The 21,162-nt window shown below is 38.0% G+C and overlaps 1 protein-coding gene across 12 annotated transcripts in view; it reads left to right on the forward strand.

Annotated features, from left to right (window-relative positions):
• Positions 1 to 21,162, forward strand: part of foxp2 (forkhead box P2) — a 789,456-nt gene that overhangs the window by 608,324 nt on the left and 159,970 nt on the right. For all 12 annotated transcript variants that reach the window (XM_043709540.1, XM_043709542.1, XM_043709544.1 and 9 more), the window contains one exon: positions 1,751 to 1,840. In XM_043709540.1, coding sequence (XP_043565475.1) covers positions 1,751 to 1,840 — 90 coding nt within the window. The remainder of the gene's footprint in view (positions 1 to 1,750; positions 1,841 to 21,162) is intronic.

Raw genomic sequence — 21,162 nt, forward strand, 5'->3', positions numbered from 1 at the left:
AAATATTACTGAATATGATCTGTATGAAATTGAACTTTCCCCAGAATGTGCTGTTTGAAAAAAAAGTGATGCAACAGTAAAGTGATTGTTTTGCAAAAGTCTCCAAATGTTAGGAATATGCTTAGCAAATTGTTACCAGAGCTTTCTATGGCTAGACAAATCAATGTTGTTAGGAGATGGTGCTGCTGCACTCAGTTTGTTTACTTTGGTTTTGTGCGTCTGCCTGCCTTCTCAAAAAACTTGCTTGGAGCCAGACTGTAGCAGCCCTCTCTGTCTTTTCATAATTGATCAGGGGATGACTGGCTTCCCTGAGGGTTAAGACGTGGCAACTTTTTTGTTTGCTCAGCATCTCAATGCAGTAGTTCAAACATTGTTCACACCAGCTGGCAGTGTAATGCCATATGCACATCCTGTCAAAGCAACTGTTGTCATGGATACTAGAAAGTACTAGAAAACCAACCCCTTGATTCTAATCAAAAATGTGCTTTACCCCATCAGAGGTGAATCGGATGTTTTTTTGAAAGCAGATTGATCAAGTGAATCTTTACTCTGTGCACCTAAATTTTTTATCACACATCATGTGCTAACGATTTTGTTTTTGATGACTCCATGGATCTCTACCGACCAAGACATTTTTCTGGAGTCTGTTGCAAGGAGTTTTTGATGGGTAGTACCTGTTCATTGCTTATATTGTCAGTCGGTTGATTCTTATTAAAGCGACCAACTTAACATTAAGCTTTCACTTTCTTTTTGCATAATCATTTGGTGGTATCACAACAATTTACACCTTTGAGTGCTGGCATCTTTTGTGTTTGTGGCCAAATGTTTTTGCTAACATTTGTTTAGTACTGCCAACAGCATCAAATAAATATATAATTTCCAGCTGTATTTTTTGCACACCTGGATACAGTCAGGAAAATTAAATCCTTGTGCTTTAGTGTGATCATTCTACTTATACTTATCTCTCAGAATACTTGTATTTAAAATTGCATGTGGCATAAAAGGATATAAAATTCCATTTTATCTGAAAACATATACGTAATCGTTGATGACAAGCTCCAGTAAAATAATCAACTGTGTTTTAATTTGTTGCAACATCCCTTCTTTTTCATCATTAAAATGAGGACCCTAGTTTTTCATATTGTAAGCATTTTCCCTGCCTGCAATCTACAGTACAGGATCCGCGTTAATCCACTTCCAAGATATCTGATGTTGATTTGTCAATTTTAATTACAGCTTCCAGTAACATTTGAAGTCTTGCGCTTCTGCACCAAAATGATATTATGAATATGCAAATCTATGGTAATAAGAGGGGGAGGGGGTCATTTCTGTTGAACACACACACAGTGGATGAATCCCTAGCGGAAATAAGTCTATTGATGCAGTTTACATCAGTTTGTAATGTACTATAAGATTTGCTCTTCCTGTAGTGTTCTGCAGAAACTCTTGACTGCATATGTTGCAGTTTCCTGGTCAGCTGCAGGTTTAAAAAAGAAACTTGTATCAAGAAATATTTGAATGTGTTCTAAAAGCATAGGGAAACTAACTGATGTAGTAATAACTGATGACTGTATAACGTGAAAATAAACATTGAAGGGAAAAGTACTGGCTGTTGTAGAAAAAGGTGGATTGAAACACAAAGTAGTTTCATCTTATGTTCATCCAAAATTACTGTGACATTAGTCAGAAAATTGAGATCACAGCTTAAGGAAACAAACTTTATGAATAATAATGTTTTTTTGGCTTGCAGGCACTACAAGCAGCAAGACAGCTTCTTCTTCAGCAGCAAACCAGTGGTCTGAAATCTCCAAAGGGAAACGACAAACAGCGAACATTACAGGTCAGCAGGCTATTACTGATCTATTGTAACAGCAATAATTGAAAATCTTCAGAAACTTGAGTACTTTTTTAAAAGTGAATATTATGTTCCAGTGCGTGCACACAAATGGTAAAATAGGATTCATACAATTGGCCCTGCATATGATTTCTTCAAATAGATTATGATATATAGCATGATTTTTAAGACTCCATTTGTTTAAGTTACTACCATGCAGTACTTGAGATGGAGAAAGGCTGCTTCCTAAATGTTTTAACATTTGCATGCTACAATTGAATGATAAAACAACATTCTGTTGTCAAGCAATGATAACATGAATGACTAGCTCTAAATATCTTTGGTGCATAATATGCTTAATAAGTATGTATAAGATGATAAATAAAAACAACTTCTGCCATTTACTACACATTCATTACCAGGCTGAGAGCAGACCTGCTACGTCTGGACTAATGCCCACTGATGATTACACCTGCTGTTGGAGTTTTGACCTCTAAAAGTGGGGTAGACAATCTTTACTTTCTCATCACTGCAGATCTGTAGCAGTCCCTTCAATTGTTAAAATAAAATTAACCCTGGGATCAAGTGGAAGAACACTGGGCGAATTACATATACAGGGCCCCACTATGAAACTATCTTTGCAGGTTCTACAAAAGCATGTTTACAACGATTTGCATTAAGTGTGGAAAACATTTCCATTTGTATTATTTAAAAGAGGAAATCATAAGTAATCTGATTATGTTGTTACATAGAGTTGTACATGGAATTGGTAGTGGTACATACTGCATTTCTTGATGCTTGCTCAAGTTGAATCATTTTTCTTGTTTACTTGTAAAGACAGGAACTTTAGTGACCCTGCAAAACACCAATCAAAACATTCCTTTGTGTTGTTTTGCATCAAGACAAGAACAGAAAGAAATGTTCACTATCTTACCGAAATGTGGTCCATTCCCCTTATTATGACAATTCCTCAACTTGTTCTGTTTTAAATTATATCAGCAATTAGCATATTTTCAACCTTATTTTTAGGTTTAAATTGCAGTGTGAGTGTGTGCTCTCCTCTCAGCTAATTAGTGCTATCAAGGAACAGTAGGTTAGCTCATTAGTACCATGTGCATTTAATTAGAGAAGAGAAAATTGGAGTTAACTCATAGTTAATATTTTCACAGAGTGCTACAATGCCAACACCTTCATTTGGAGTCACACCCCTGCATAACTAATTACGGTCTAGTGGCATATAGGATGTGTGTTTAGTGAGAACTCCAAACTGTTGACAGAATTGTTTAGTGAAATGAGTAGAATAATTTCTGCCACTAAAATTGCAGTATAAAGTATGTAATTTGCTCGATCACTGTTCTTGAATTAACATCACTTGTTAAGCATTAAGCAAAACTAGAGCTATACAAAAACAAAATAATTGCACTTTTCAAAATATAAAATAACTAATATAATTTGCTTCAAAAACATTGATTGATGGACCTTACCAAATAACTGGTGTCAAGAGTGTGGTGCTGGGAAAGCACAGCCTGTCAGGCAGCATCTGAGGAGCAGGAGAATCGATGTTGCTGGCATAAACCCTCCATCATTCCTGCACTACACTCTCGACTCTGATCTCCGGTGTCTGCAGTCCTCATTTTCTCCCAAATAACTGTTGTGCCAGGATATTTGGACAATTAGACAGCTTATTTGGTTTAGTGCAAAGGCATTGTAATTGCAAATAAAACATCAGCTCGAGTTGCATGATGGTGGTGGTTCATTTATCCAATTATTACCTGAGGCATGCCGATCAAACTCTTCCTAGCCTTGCTGATTAGGAAATGCCTACACTGAGTTAGAAAAACTCAATGACTCACCAGTTGACATGTACACCTGACCTTCGGGGTCACAGGTTTAAAGGCGAATTATTTGAAGAGGAATTGATACAATCACCACCATCATAGCAACAACTTGTTTTTATGTTGCGCATTTAGCATTGCAAAGTGTTCCAAGGCACTTCACGGGAACATCAAAGCGATATGTGACTTCAAGCCATAAGAAGGAGATATTAAGGTACATAATGAAATGCTTGTTCAAACAGAGAGGTTTTGAAAATTGAGAGGCGGAGATGTTCAAAAAGGAGATTCCAGAGATTAATGTCTCAGCAAATTAAGGTATTGTTGCCAGTGATGGGTTGATTGAAATTGTGAATTAAAGGCCTGCATCGGAGGAACACATGGGAGCTCAGGAGTGTAGGTTTCCAGTTTAGAGTGAAGGGGTAGGGAGACAATGGAAAGATTTGAAAACAAGAATGAAAATTTTGTACCTCAAGCATTGCTTAAGCAGGAGCCATCGTAGGTCATTGAGGACAGTGTGAAGTATGAACAGGTGGCTAGCACATGGGCAGCACTTTATTGAATGTTTCATATTTACAAGAGTGCCTTTGATTAGTCAAACAAATGAATGTTTCAACAGCTAATGAGCTTAAATGGGGACAATATTAGGGAGGTGAAATAAGCAGTTCTTGCAATAGTGTGTACTGTAGTTGGAACATTATATTGGGATCGAATACACCACAAAGGCTGTAAATAGTGTGATTCAGTTTTAGACATTAGCCATTGAGAGAAATGGAGTTGATGGCTAACCAGTGGAATTTGTGATATGACCCAAAAACAATGGTTTCCATATTCTCAATATTTACTTGGAGGATATTTCCACACTGCCAGTACTTAATGTTGAGCAGAAACTTACAACGTTTTTCAGAGCAATGGAGGTGTCAAGAATTGTGGTAATGAAATAGAGCTGGGCATCATCAGCATACATGTGGAAAATAGTGCTGTATGTTTTTGGATGTTGCTATGGTCATAAATAATAATACATATATCTGACAACAAAATTGAACTCCGTTATAAAGTGCTCATGATTGGACATCTTGTTAACAATCTGTTTTCATACTTGCATGAAAATCATTATTCTTAAAATGGTACTTGCAGGTTCTAATGTGTTAAATTTCCAATTTATGGCTAAGTCCAATTTCCCAATGCCTGAGAAGGTCTAACCTTATCTTGCGGGAATAATATTCTATGCCTGTGAAATATTTAGCACTTGTCTGTTAATTTCAGTTAACTGCTGAAATTATCCTGTCTCTCCATAAACTCTTGCTCCATTCTTTGTGAGTGGCAGAACTTCACAATAGATCTTGTTTCAGGTCTTAATATATTAAGGAAATCTCTCAGTAATTATAGTACGGCAATTGTACAGTATAATTACATATTTGCTGTAGTCTGTAACTTAATTCTTCATGTGAACAGTAAAAGAAAAAGCAACCATCACTACCAAAGAATTTAAGCTAACATTTTGGAAATAGCTTTGAAACATTCCAGGAAACAAAAGAATTGTTTGTATATCTTGCCATGTGTGAGTCTACAATAATCTTAACTGCTTTTTCCAAGAAATGTTTTCCTATTAGGTATTTTAAACAGACAAGTTTCTTCTTAAGTTACTGCGAGATCTTTTCTGATTTGTACAGATGCAGTATTTTATATCCCAGGAAGAAGTTATCTGGACATCCCGCATTTTGAATATCCCACGACTCAAACTTTATAAGGAATTGTCAGTCATGCAGTTAGAATCAATCCAATGATGTCATGTAAAATTACATTCTTCTTCCCCCCAGCCTGTAACCAGTAAAATGGACAACACTGTAGCAAAATAAGCTTGACACAGAAACTTGAACTGCATTCAGCTTTTTGAAACTATTTAGTTATCCATGAATGGACTTAGAGGCATAGCCACTAAACCAGGACAGAAATATTTTTACCAGAGTCACAATGAGATCATGTAAACCTTGGTCTGAAAGCTTTGCAAACTTTCAGTTTGTAAAATGGGCCAATTTGCTCTGTAGTTGTAGACTATCAATAGTGGTAGTAGGATCATATGAGTTATAGTTATTGTAGAATGTGTGGGTCTAATGACATATGCATGAACTTGCACTCTATCTTCAAAACATGCATTGTTATCTTTTTATTTAACCAGTTTATCAGTAACACATACTGTTCATTGTTTTGGACATATTTCATTTTTATCACTGAAAGATCAATTCCTCAAAAAGTGAAATTTGACAAATCATCAGTGAATTGTCTCTACATTTTAATTGCAAAAGTCATTCTGTAGCACTTAAGAAGAATGCATTTTACTGTTATACCTGAAGTCAAGATACATCTGACTTCTTCAAAACACCCTTAGACTGTGATTTTCCATTTTGACGCTGAAGTATGGTATCAGGCATGACGGACGATGTCACACCCACTAATTCCGGTGTGAATTATGTCACTTGATCAGAAGCTTCATACCTCATTATCATTGCAAGTGAGAGCTTGTATAAGTTACTCGATGAGTCACGTAATGTGTAAGATGAAAGTTCTCACCACTGGCAAAGAATCTAGTGGCACATTTAAAGGCCAGCCAATGCAAGCCAGAAATATTCCCACGTGGTGGTTGTCCCAGAGATGCTCTGAAGTTGAAGCTGGCTCCCAGACTCACTGCTGGACAAGGTCACTGAGAGATGAGAAATCCTCTTCCCAGGTGATTCCACCAATAGGTCATCTCAACAGACATGTGCAGCTTGGGTTGATATTACAGCACAGGTCAATGCAGTTGATCCATACCTAAGGACTAGGAAAACAGAGCAGAGACGACCAAGACAAGGGACTTGCCTCATATCCAGATCCTCAGTTCTGTTTGAGCTCCTATCTTCTCAACCAACAAGCAGATGTGTCATGACCCTCTGTAAAGGTATTCCTCCAGCTCAATGGGCAAGTTTGCAGGAGTGAAATATGACTTAACCAAGGTTGTGTACTTTCTTTCATTGTTTTCACAATTCTGCTAAAAATTGAGGAAGTGAGGCAAAGGTCAATCTAGCAGCTTTTGTTGTGTTCTTACTAATACAAAAAAAGGACTCCAGCAGAGATGACTCCATCTGCAACACAGCAACAGAAGCAGCAGCCATCAACAGCGGCCACATAGCTTCCATAAGGAAAAGTAACACAACCTGAGTCATCGGGGAGGTGAAGAGCTTTTTTGTGGAATGGAACCTGTAGCTCTTCCTCTTCTGTAGCACTAGTGCATGCAGGACTTGACATGGCAAAAGAGGCCTTGGCCTGAGCCTCTCTACACCAGAACCACGTTTGAGGAGGAGGACTATCTCAGAGGCCAAGATATTCAACAGGCACAGTAGTTAAAGTAGACACAAGGACAAGCTCAGTTCAGCACATCACTGACATGTGAAGGAAGAAATGCCAGAGGACTCTGACACTCAATGCTAGCAGAAACCAGGCATCCTCTTTTAAATCTCTTCACCCAGATTCTTGGCTGTAAGGGAAATAACCATTTCACATTGGTTGATGAGACCTTTTAAAAATCCTCAAACATTACCAAGGAAGAATACGGGATGGTTCACATTTCAGTCAGGGCCATTGTAGAACAGACCATGGCTGTCATGAAGAGAAGGTTCTGATGCCTGGCCTGGTTAGGTGGTGTAATGCAGTATATTCTCACACAGTGCCCCACATCATAGTGCTATGCTGTGCTGTTTACCAGAGGGTGGTTATTGTAGCAAAGGAGTAAGAGGAAACCTCTGAAAAGGAAGATGAGGATCTTGAGATGGGCCACAATAACAGTCAACAAGATGAAAACGTGTCAGTAGTTTGCAGTCAGAGTGGCTAGATAGAATCTCATGGCCACCTGTTTCCAGGATGATAGAACTGGGTTAAAATTTTTCTTGTTGCTGTTATTTTATAATCCCAGTTGGCTTGAGTCCTGTACTTGCTATATGCTACATTCCTCGAGGATTGAATTTTATTTGTCTTTGATTTAGCTCAACATTAAAATGTCAATTTGTCCTTATAAATGTGGCTCTGATAGCCCCATCTCTGAAAGAACTAAAATGTATATGAAAACATTTCCCTGGTAGCACTAAAGCAGCTGTGTTATGGTGAGCACTTTCAGTCCGCTTAGATGCTTGTATTAGAATGGTCCTTACACCAAAGACACATGAGTCACATCAGGGTGAATGCTACCAAGTAGTCCCACATCCCGTGACTACTCATTATATTCCTTTCATTCTCACTGTCCCTGCATATCTGTGATGAGCCCTATCTGTACTCTTGTAATGCCTGAGCATCCTCACTGATAATGCTTCCAATAGTGTGGACTGTGATGTGTTGATCTGGTTCTTTCATTTGGATCTGCAAAGATGGTAAATTAACATGCAAGTAATCCATTCATGACTCATATCCTTAAGTGTGGCAACTTCTCTGGATATCCAATGCAGAACTGCACTTTCTAGCTTTTTTTTGTCACAAACAATTTGAACACTGAGTAATTGGAATCCTTTTCCATTCACAAAGGCTGTTGATTCAAGATCAGATGCTTCCGATCACTATGTGGGTACAATTGATTACATCCTCCATCTGTAGCGAACCAGTAATGATTGAAAATCCTAACGCAATTGTTGCTTCACTGGCATTGTTCAGGGAAAGTGAGTTGAATAAGTAATGTTTTGCACATCGTGCTTTAATGACATCTCAGATGCACTTCTGAATTGACAATTATGAAATGCTTCAGGCATCCTCAGTCATTCCCTGAAACAATCCACAGGCAAAGAGATTGTGGGCAGCAATACACTCAGAGCTACCAGGATGGTATTACCACCCAGTCCTTATGACAACAAGTCTTCATCCAGCAACTGGCATAGATATGGCATGATGACTCATGATGTCCTGAATCGTCTTCTGGAGTGGCACTCAGTCATTTGTAGATATTTCATCTCAGCCTGCAGGTTCCATTCCACAAAAAAGCTCTTCACCTCCCCAGTGACTCATGTTGTGTTACTTTTCCTTATGGAAGCTATGTGGCCGCTGTTGATGGCTGCTGCTTCTGTTGCTGTGTTGCAGATGGAGTCATCTCTGCTGGAGTCCTTTTTTTGTATTAGTAAGAACACAACAAAAGCTGCTAGATTGACCTTTGCCTCACTTCCTCAATTTTTAGTAGAATTGTGAAAACAATGAAAGATAGTACACAACCTTGGTTAAGTCATATTTCACTCCTGCAAACTTGCCCATTGAGCTGGAGGAATACCGTTACAGAGGGTCATGACACATCTGCTTGTTGGTTGAGAAGACAGGAGCTTTGCAGGGGCTTGAGAGACATGGTAATACTTAGCTTAAAGCACGTCAATATCCCTTCCACTGCACATTGGTCATCCGATTCTCATGTAAGGTTGCCCAATACGACCTTGACATGAGACAGATCCCAGATAGCCCTGTCAACCCAACTCGCAGAGTCATGTCCTAGTAATCTTTGTCTTTTATATGAAGCTACAATCTCACAACTTGCAAGATACCAATCAAGTCACGATATGGCCTCGCTGAGTCCTTCATGAGGTGAGATCAGAATTAAATAGCATGAGCAAAATGAAATAATTTTTGATTAACCTATTTGGACAAGTTATGCCACACATCTGTGGAAGATAGGACATGATTCTGGATTTTCAGAGGTACTGACATAAGCAATACTTAGCAAAACCTTTCCTGATGTTCTGAGGAAGGCCTTTTAAGCCACTTAAAGGCATATTAAACCAAATTAAACTATACCAGCCCCTTAAAGGAGTAATGTAACTAAAAGTTAGAATTAATAAAATTGAAGTTAAAATGTCTATTGGAGGGTAATAATGCATTCCAGCCCTGAGGTGCCCATCAACCATGCAAACTCTTGAGAATGCCAATGGACAACCATAAGTTGACATTCTGCTTAACTGTGAATAGAAGGCAATATAACATGGTACAATCACTGGCCTCTTGATTACTGGAGTAATACTTTAGTAGTCCTCCTGTTCCAGCACATGGCATCAAGATAACATTTGACCAAGTAAGGCATTGAAGAACACAAGGAAAATTAAACTTGATGGGAAACAAGGCATGAGAGGGGGAAGCATCCCACTGATTGGAGTCATGCCTAATATAAAAGAAAATGACTGTTGGAGTCAATCATTTCTGTTCTTGGGCACCTCTGCAAGAATTCTTCAGGGTTGTGTCCTTAACTCAACCATCTTAAGCTGCTCCATGAATGACCTCCACTCTATCATAAGTTCAGCAGTGGGGATGTTTGCTGATGGTTGCACAATGCTCAGTACTATTTGTGACTGCGCAGATACTGGAGCAATCAATCCATGTCAAAATGCAGCAAGAGCTAGATAATACTCAGACGCTGGCTGACAAGTGGCAAGTAACTTTCACTCCACATAAGTGGCAATGATCATCTCCAATCACAGAGAACCTAACCATTTCCCCTTGACATTCAGCAGGATTATTATTGCTAAATTCTCTCACTGTCAATATCCTGGGAGCTATCATAAATCAAAAATTGAACTGGATGAGCCATATAATTAGACTCGAGAGTGTGGTGCTAGAAAAGCCCAGCCGGTCAGGCAGCATCCGAGGAGCAGGAGAATTGCAGCACCACACTCTGGATGCTGATCTCCAGCATCTGCAGTCCTCGCTTTCTCCGAACCATGTAATTACTTTGACTACAAAAGCAGATTAAAAGATAGGAATCCTGAATTGGGGATGGCCTTTCAAGTCTGAGAGGTGGAGAGGTCTTGCCAAAATGGCATCAGTTGGGTCAGGTACCACAATATAGTAAACAACATTACGACAAATCCCACACCACTTAACAAGATTTTACATCCAATAGCTTAAAGTGAGAAGGTGCAAGCAGGGCAGTGTATACTCCCTGTATCTTGATTGAACAGTTGTTTATTGGGAAGGGGAGATTAATTCTTACAAGCGAGTTAATTATTAAAATGAAAATACATGTATGTAGGCTTCTACCAATTGATGGCAAGAAAGTGATCTTGTCATCAAGGCAGTGAGGACCTGAACTGCACATGTTGCTCTTAATGACAAGAAACAGATTTTTCAATTCTCTCCTAGTTAAGTCATCACACTCACCAATACTCTTGACACCGGAGAAGAAAATTCCACCTTTAAAATTTAATTTTTCAACTTACCAGCTTTCGTGTTATGCGATAGCTTAGAGAAACATATACACATTGTGGAATTACCAGTAAAATCTCAATTTTACAATCCAGTTTTTAAAATATTAATCCAGGATGTGTTTTGGAAAGTTGGTGATTTTCTGTGAATCAAACTACCAGGTGATGCCAGTGTCATTTTAATATTGTTATAGGAACATTAAATTATATGGCTTCAGTATGCAAGAAAAGCCTATGTTACCAATCTGGTAACATTATGATAGGTAAATACATCTTAAACGTGCTATTGTAGAGAATGTAATTTTGATTGAAAAAATGAAAACTTTGCAACCAATTATACCACACCTGTGAGCAACTAGTGAGTCAACTAATCAGTCTAATTGTGCAGCAGTGCATATGCAGTTGAAGTCTGGACAGCAAAAACATAAGAATTAAGAAGATGAGTAAGCTGTTCTATCCATCAAGGCTGTTCAATGTTCATTAAAATTACAGTTGATTTTCTGCCTCAACTCCATTTTCCCAGCCTTCAAATATCCTTGATTCTGTTAATTGCAAAAGCTTAACCATTTCAATATTTAATCTATTCACTGTCTGTGCATGGAGGGGTAAAAAGTATCAAAACAATTGTGAAAGCATGTTTTGCTGATGAGCGTTCAGATTCGCAAGCTTTTGTATGAAGGATTGTGGGTATAGTTCTTTTGGAGAGTGAGGCTCCCAAATATTCAGCATGGCACCCACTCACAGGAGCCATCATCATGTTGTTAACAGCTTTGAGGACACAGTGGGAGGTCTGGAAAATGCTACACAACTTAAAGGCTGTAAAGGTAAGGCATGAATATTGCTGTAAATTAACAGTTGAGGATGTATAAAGTAGTAGTTAGGAATTACAAATGACACGTGGAATTGTTAGCATGAATGTAGCACGTAAGGTAGTAGAAGTAAAAATTACAGGGTTATCTAAATTATATTATTCATGTCATGAGAGAGGATTTGCTGCTTTATAGAAGTTTTAGAATAAAAATCATTCACTTTAAACATATTTTACTGCCTCAGCTCTTTTTCAATTGTGAAAGAATGAAAATGTCCTTGATGGATTAAAAAAAACGATCAACATTAAATGCAGTGTTGACCTTCACATCTTAATGGTGTCCTGCCTGTATGGACAAAGTGATGCACCATGGTTGCAACCTTCCTGAGGCTACTCATTCATTGCTCTGCTATGTCTAAGTAGATGATTGTATGGTACTTTTGCTGTCTGAGTTAACACCTGGTGAAGGCTGTGCACTTGTTATATTTCCTGCATTTGTGGTCTGTCTTTCACATCATCTCACGTGCTAGATGTCCAACAATGACTGCGACATACATGCTCTCTGACAAAACACACTTTGTGCTCAATTCACCTTTTACTGCTGTGCTAAACTTCAAGATCTGATGTTATCCTAAAAGAAATTGCTCACCTTTTCAAGTTTACTACAGAATGCTTCATGACTTCGCCATTAATTACCTGAGCAATGTCTCAATAAGCAAAACTCCGATTTTTAATCCAACCTTCTGCTTGTGTCCATTAATTTAGAAATGAAAAGCCTTGCGGCAGAACAACAAATATTGATGAATAAATCAGCAATATTTTCTTCCAATGTTGTTCTTTTTTTCAAAATCTGGCACAGGGGAAATAATTTCCCAAGGTGATTTATCTCCATAAATTTCTGTCCCTTTTCCTTATTCCATACTTGTGTTACATAAATAACTTATGAAAAACAAGTATTTTTCTTCATACAGTTATGGGATGTGGGCATCACTGGCAAGGTCACCAATTATTGCCCATCCCTAATTATGCTTGAACTGAGTAGCTTGCTGGACCATTACAGTTGGAGCTTTCAAAATGCAATGCTGAATTGTAAATCTGCATGCTACAACACTGAAATAATGGCCCAGCTCTTCCTACATTACAGACTATTAATGTGGTAATAACATTCAACACCATTACTCCAAATAAATGGACAAAAACGTCTAAAGTCCACACATATATAAAATAGCACAGAAATACAGATTTGTTGTCAGTAATTTTACCCTCCTGCAAAGGGTGCATTGCTGAGATTCCACCCCAAGAAATGAATTTAAATTAAAAGGAGCTTCTGTCTGAAGCTTTAATCTCATTGTTAGAACTTCTTGAAAAATGTTACACCTTGAGGTACAATTAAGTTTTTAATGCCATTGTAACTTCATTTTAAATATATGAAAAGCTAACATTATACTTCTGGAATGTCACATTTCTCCCTAATAGAAAACAACAAAAAAATTGTCTTTTTAGAAGCTTGTTCAATTGCCTTTTAGTTTCTATTTTAATCCAACCAATGTAATTTATTTCACTATCTGAAAGTTTAAATTAAAAGTGAAAATTACAAAATGCTTTTAATTTCATAATTTGCTGTGTATGAATATTTCAATGTGATTGATTCTTATCTACTTGTATACATCACTGCTGCTAAAAGAATCCTTTGACTTGGCTCCAGATTTGAACTGACTTTGGGAAAGAGGAAAACGATACCATGGAGATCATTATAACTTTATGGGCAGCTGTTTTGAAGATTAGCACCTTCATTAACCTCACTTTTGGACTCTATCCCGTCGAATATTTATGCTGAGTATAGAGAAGTGAAACAGAAATGAATAAGATCACCAGTTTACTGACAAAAAGCTGGGACATATTGTCTTTTGTAGCAATAGCAGTGTTCAGGCGCTGAGAGAATGGACTTGATGGCACTGGTAATGTGAATTCCCTCCACGTGTGTAAATTGTGCACTGTTACTACGAGTGATGTTGGTGATGGTATTTTTGTTCAGATTTTGTATTAAGAAATTTCAGAATATTATTTCAGAATAATGATACATTACTTAAAACAGTAAAATGCAAATAAATTGTTAAAAAAAATATTTTTAGTCAAAGTCACCAGTCCACCAGTAACCTGATTTTTAAATAACTTTATTTTAAAAATATACCTTACAGGACAATTTATTAGTTTAATTGACCAATTTCTTAATAAACTATGTGACTTTTATACTATTTTTATAATTGTGCCTAATGAAAATCAATTTAACTTTAAGAGCTCCCTTGAAGACCCACAAATTGGAACTATTAGCAAAAACTCCAGGGCCATAACTGATTTTGTTGATGGGTCCAATTTTGAGTTTTTAAAAAAGCTATCATAAAAAATCAAATGAATTCAATTCACTGGATTTAAACTAAGCTTCAAATTCCTTTATCTTTTGAATGAGATTAATGCTGTTGTGCTGAAAATCAACAGGGAAACCAAGTTGAGATTGTAAACCAGTATCTTATAATGGAATCTCAGTTTCAAGGGTGTGTTCTGGCATTAACATTCTAATATCTGCCACTTCTGCCACTGTCCTGATCTGTCTAACATCCCGCTAACAGTGTGGGACAAGGCAGCACCCTGAATTCAAAACATTGGGAGATACCCCAGAGAATACAGTTCATGAGTTTTTGAGAAAGACTCAGCTAAAACAAAGTGTACATGGTAAAAAAGGCCATGAGGTGGAAGAAGAGCACAGTTAGTTATATGGCGGCCAGCAATGCCTGTGGTCTTTTGGGAGATCCAGTGCACTGACATTAGATTAGATTAATTAGATTAGATTAGATTACTTTACACTGTGGAAACAGGCCCTTCCGCCCAACAAGTCCACACCGACCCGCCGAAGCGCAACCCACCCATACCCCTCCATTCACCCCTGACCTAACACTACGTGCAATTTAGCATGGCCAATTCACCTGACTTGCACATCTTTGGACTGTGGGAGGAAACTGGAGCACCCAGAGGAAACCCACGCAGACACAAGGAGAACGTGCAAACTCCACACAGTCAGTCGCCTGATGCGGGAACTGAACCTGGGTCTCTGGCGCTGTGAGGCAGCAGTGCTAACCACTGTGCCACCGTGCCATCCAGCTACGTTATGCCACTATGGCTATAACAGATGTAAGGGAAGGAAGTGTTAGATATGGTATTAGGTTTGGTGTGCAGGAATATAGGGAAAAGGCAGGGAATTGGTATTATGGAATAGAATTGATACAGGCCAAATGGGCTGAATGGCTGTCCGTGCTGTAAAATTCTGTGATCACAACTCCAATGTGTAAGTCGCCTGTTTGTTTATTGCATCTTTCTTTGCTACGATGAAGCTCAGGGTTGAAACATGAAGAGGTTTAGCAAAACTTGGTCCCTACTTCCCAAATGATTTGTAGCCTAGAGTCAGCTCCTCTTAGCCACAAGCAGGAAAAATCATCAGGGTCTACTGATATGGTTAGTCACTTAATGGTAGCTATATGCAGTGGACAGTAATGCCTGCTTATCCCCATGTTGCCAAAGATGGGAAGGAGGTAACATTTATGCCCCCAAATGTTAATTTGGTCATGTAAACAATATATCTCAAAACCTAATGGATGGATTCTGGTTCCAAAAAGAGCACAGCCTAAGGCTAACAGATTAGTTTCTTGTGGAGATGCTTTTCCAGATCCTACAATCTTTTTAAAAGTCCATTGGCAGTAAGTGTTGATTTTTTTTCAGAACGTGCATATTGTTTTATTTAAATATTAATTGCTTTTTAGACCATTGGCTCCCCCCTTCATAACTGGATTCTTGACTTCCCCACAAGGTTGCATACTCAGCCCCCTACTATGCTCCTTATATACTCATGAGTATGTGGCCACATCCCACTCCAACTCCATTTATAAGTTTGCTGATGACATCATCATTGTTGATCGAATTTCAAACAAACAACAATAAGACAGAATACAGGAAAGAGATTGAATGCTTGGCAGCATGGTGAAAAGACAACAATCTGTCCAACAACAACAGCAAAACAAAGGAGCAGGTAATTGACTTCAGGAAGCAGAATGAAGGCATGCCCCTGCCTACATCAATGCTGCTGAGGTGGAGATGGTCAAGACCATCAAGTTCCTGTGAGTGATGATCACCAACAATCTCCTGGTCCACCCATATCAACATGACAGTCAGAAAAGCACAGTAACGTCTCTACTTCCTCAGAAAGCTGAGGAAATTTAGCATTTCCACAAAGACTTTTACCATAGAAAGCATCCTGTCTGGATGCATCACAGCATGATGGTAACCGCTGTTCCCGAAACTGAAAGAAATTACAGGGACTTGTGAACATAGCCCAATCCATCATGCAAACCAGCTTTCCATTCGTTGACTCCATCTGTACTTCCCCTTGTCTTGGGAAAGTAACCAACATAATCAAAGACCTCCCCCACCCTGGTTGTACTCTATTTCACTGTTCTCCATTGGGCAGAAGATACAAAGGTTTGAATACATGCACAAACAGATTAAAGAACAGCTTCTTCTCTGCTTTTATCAGTCTTTTGAATGAACCTCTTGAATGTTAATTCTGATCTCTCTCTGTGGCTGTAACACAGTACTTTACACTGTTCTGCTACCCTGATGCACTAAGTTACAATCTGCCTGTATAGCATGCAAAACAACACTTTTCATTGTATCTTGGTACAAGTGACAACAATAAGTCAAACTCAAACTGTTAGGAGTTATCTCAGTACAGTGTGGCAAGTTGGCACATCTGTCAATACTTGAGTAGAGTTTACAGAACAGATATTTTCTTAGATGTGGATTGCATCTGAAGTCTACTCAATAAGATGGAAGTCCTTTAATAAAATGTTTTTTTCAGCTTTGAAGTGATCAAACATGAACTGGGCTGAGAAAAGTTCCAAAGAAGAGCTGCATAATTGTAGCTGTTAGGTTGACTCAGTGCGGTGGTATGAGAGGACTCTACTAAGTGCTCTCTACACTTGTATCACAACAACCATGAAATGTTATATTTGAAAACTTCAAAACCAGCCACACTCATTAATCTTAATACATGCTGACTGCATGCTGATATATTATTGATCCAAGTTATCTCCTCAAAATGTTATTGGTAGGATTGCTTTCTCACCCACTTCATTTCCATGTTTTGTTGTTATGTATTATTTATATACAAACAGCTATTCTGTAAATTAGGTATGGATTCATCACCTTTATGTTCCATAAATACATTTAAGGCAATGCAGTGAAGAACATTCATAAAAAGGCATCAAAACATAGATCTGGAGATCTTTAAAAAAAGTTAAGAATTTTCTGACCCTGTAGGAATTCCATAATGCATGGAGCCTTTACTTCACCTGTAGATTCTTTCAAAAAGTGACCTCACAATCTGATCTCTAGTAAGTAAAAAATGATTCAATGCTGATTTCAGTGTATTGCACATTTGAATTAAGCTGCAATCCACTTTGGGGAGAAACACTTTCGGCCAACAGTAAGTGGGACTCAGTACAAAAATGGTAAAATGTTAGCTATTTAAAGCTTCCAGATTTTTTTTGTCACCATCTATGTGACCATCCATGATCTTCAAAAAAAAAGCTTTCTATACTTTTGTCTATACTGTTTGAGTTATTTAATTTCTCACACTTCAATTCTGTTTTTAGGTATATTTCGTTTCTTTGATCTGTCAGTGGCTTGCACATGGTTTAGGAAGGCCTAAAGCACAAAACACAGGGGAATTTGTACCAGACAGAATTCATGTTCAGTAGCACATGCACTCCAGTTTTCAGTTTTATGACATTTTTAACCCTGTGATAGGATTTTTGGTATTTTGTTGTCACCACTTTCCATTTTAAGTTAAGCTTGTAAATACCGTGTTATCCCATAAAGTTTCAGAGTTAGAAATTAAGATAAAACATAAAAGGAAGTTACTATGTTGAGAATAGACTTGAATATTGTGTGCTGTGAGCCATTAGAGTTGATTTTTGAGACAGTGGATATAAAAAGCTGCAAGTAAAATAGTCAAATTTGTTTCATTTACAAAAGTACGAGATAAGACCATATATTATGTTTTCACTGTAAAAAGGAAAAGTATTAAGTTGAAATATTGTTCATAAGTAAAGGCATTAAGAATTTAAGCATTGAAATAAATCAGAGAAGGATTGGATCAAAAAAATTAATTTGTAAGTAAGCTGAGCATTTAATCAGTTCCATCACTGGTATCCTTTGTCCATTAGAATCATACTGTTTTTACTTATGTTCTATTTGCCAATCTTAATACAATCTGCAAAACATCCACTAAGTTAAGCATAAAAATTCTACTGTATGCTTTAAAATTAAGATTTTATCTAAATATCTGAATCATCAGTAGAGTATGATGAAATCATGAATAAATAATGTTCACAATCCAGTTGTTATAACAGTAAAATTAAAATGTGAAAGTTAAAATGTTGTGTGGATTTGAATGTTAAATCATTATAAGCAAGTAATGCTTGCAGCTTGGATTTTTCCTTTGAAGCTGCAGTACTGCATAATTATTAATGTAACGTGCTAGAATGAATATAAGACACCCTATCAGAGTCAAACTACTGAAGTATATATTTTTTATGCCTGTGATGAGAAACCAGAAAACATTGAGGTGATTGTTGTGTAATGATTCTGAAGGGGCCAATATTGGAGACTGCATTAGGTACTGCTCAATCTGATGATGTCACATAGTCTTGGATAGAGAATTAATGAGTTGAGCTTAAATCCTGATGTTGTTCAGCATGTCATCTGTTGGTCCTGATGGTTTTAGTAAATCTAACTAACTAGTTAGTGTAACTTGTGCACAGTACAACCATGCAATAAAACTGCATCTTGATGTTAAGACAGGTTCCTCTTCTTATTAAGGCTCACTAATTGTTTATCCACTCTACCCCATCCATTGCCTGTTTGGTTCCACAAACAGATGACAGTAATCCCTCCCAGGCGGAAGCAGGGTGTCATTAACATGCTATCATTTGCTGCTTGCCCAAAAGCACTTGTGTGCATCTTGGTTCCACAAAATATAATTTTAGATTTAACCTTTAACTTCCAAGTTTAACTGATCAGGGTGATGCACATTTCATCCAATGTACCTTCAGAAATGTGCAGGAGTGTTGTACACGTCATTGGAAACTGATTTTGCATCAATGAATGAGGCACGAGGTAGACGCTGAAGCTGCCCAGCAGAAATACCATGCTGAATTTTAGTAAAACTGATACAGGTTAAACTCAAATCACCTCAAATTTACCTCAGCTACTACTGCATATTTTCAGAGTATCTGTTAATGCTCATTTTAAACTTGGAAATCCACGTTTCACAATACTGGAAACTTTAATTTAACCTCTTGAATATTGAACAAAACAAACATTGGGCACAAAAGTTAAATGCAGACATTTGTGTTCTGTGAAGGGTCTACAATCTCCTGGTCCACCCATATCAACATGACAGTCAGAAAAGCACAGTAACGTCTCTACTTCCTCAGGAAGCTAAGGAAATTTAGCATTTCCACAATTTTTTGTCGGCTGCAGCTATTTTATATGTGTGAATTGAGGGTGAAAACCAGTCAATATCAAAGCTGTTGCACAATCTGTCCAGTGGGCTTAATATGTATAAGTTTGAAGTAAATAATTTATCTGTTGCTAACTACATTCAGAATTTGTGCAGGAAGAAATATGAGCTAACAGGAGTCTGCAAACTAAAAGCTGTTCTGTTCTATCTGATCTAAAAGCAATACGAGGCTAATTAGCACACTAGTTTCAGTAGATGTATAAGGCTAAAACTGTAATGTAATTTAGTAGAAACATTTTCAATCCAGGAAAAATGTTGCTGGACATTTTATTATAATTCCAGTGTCTTCTACTTTTTCAATTAAAGTACAATAATCTAAATCTTCTGAGAAGTGGCATTTAGGCTCAATTTATCACTCCCACTGCTACTTATTTCAGTTAGGATTAAGCTTTGCATTTCTGGCTAGGACTTCTGATCTAAAATTCTTCAGAAGTGTATTTTGTACCTGAAATCCAACTGGTCACTCATAGTGTGAAATAGTCTGAGGAAGCCAAACCATGTCCCCATTTTGCTACAGTAGATATCATGTTCTATTAAGTTAAAACATCAGAGGCTTGTTTGAATTGTATTCTTTCTGGGTCTACAAGAGTTAGTGCTAAGGAGTGCCATAAGCACCACCATGATCATGTCATATAGGCTAGTGGGCAGAACAGCTTAGAATCTCAATCAAGTGGCACCTAATATCTGGTTGACGTCCTCAAAGTCTGTGTAACAATATTTATCAAATCGATGTAACATGTTACCAGCTGCAAACTTATAATGAACAATAGTTTGTTACCTGCAAGATACTTTTCTGGTTAGACCAGAAAATGGTTTGCTTTACCCACACCAGACCAGGCAGGCCCTGTTATTTCCTACACTTCATGAGAATAGGGAGGGCAACCTTCCTGAGAATCAATAATCAATATCTCATTCCAGCACCCTCCCATTCTCACTGCTAGCAGTACATATCCCCATCCTCCTAGCTGATAGTGTTCAACCTCTCCCTCACCCCTGACAATGTTGAATCTCCCTCTTCCACTTCCTCACCCCCTCACACCTTAAATATGTTCACTCCTAACATTGTCCACACTTTCAAAATCAGCTGAATAGAAGTCAGGCGTTCCCTGAAAGTGATTTGGGAGAACGGTGTTACATGGCAGTGAGTATGGTCAGGAGTTGGGTTGGGGATTGAAGATTACCCTGTCTATAGTTCAGGAGAAAGTGAGGGGATGTGTGTGCTCTTTAGGTGCAGCACATGCTGCCTTTGATTCCAGAAGGGAAGTGGGAGAGGCTTGGTCAATGCTGCCTATGGTCCGGGGCAGGTGATCACTGTCCAGGCAATGGGGTTTGGAGGAAACATGACTATTATAGTATGTGGTGTGAACATAAAAGGTGGGGGAGAACAATCATTGCTGGAGTGATTTAGTGCTGCAGCTGAATTGCTTAGATTATGCTGCTCAGCAGGCTTTATAACCCGGAATGAAAAACTATTTCAGGTAAACAAAGTCCGCATGGTTCGGACCAGTCAGAGTGATCTTCAGGCAGGGTAAAAGCTGCATTCAAAGTTTGAAGTTCCACAGGTGTTTTACAATTTTACTTGCATTAAGAAAAAAATGATAGTGATTTTGAATTTCCCTGACCCATTTTAACTATTATTTCTCCTGTGTTTATGACCTGCCTCTCATGACTTTAAACCAGAAAATATTTTATTTTGTTAGGCGCATTAGTCAGGGGTAAATATAGGGTAGGGGAATTGGTGGGTTACTCTTCAGAAGGGCAGTGTGGACTTGTTGAGCCAAAGGGCCAGTTCCCATGCTGTAGGTAATCTAATCTAATCTATGTATAATTACCAATATCCTTATTGATAGGACACATTA

Source organism: Chiloscyllium plagiosum, chromosome 19 (assembly GCF_004010195.1).
Source record: "Chiloscyllium plagiosum isolate BGI_BamShark_2017 chromosome 19, ASM401019v2, whole genome shotgun sequence".
NCBI lineage: Eukaryota > Metazoa > Chordata > Chondrichthyes > Orectolobiformes > Hemiscylliidae > Chiloscyllium > Chiloscyllium plagiosum.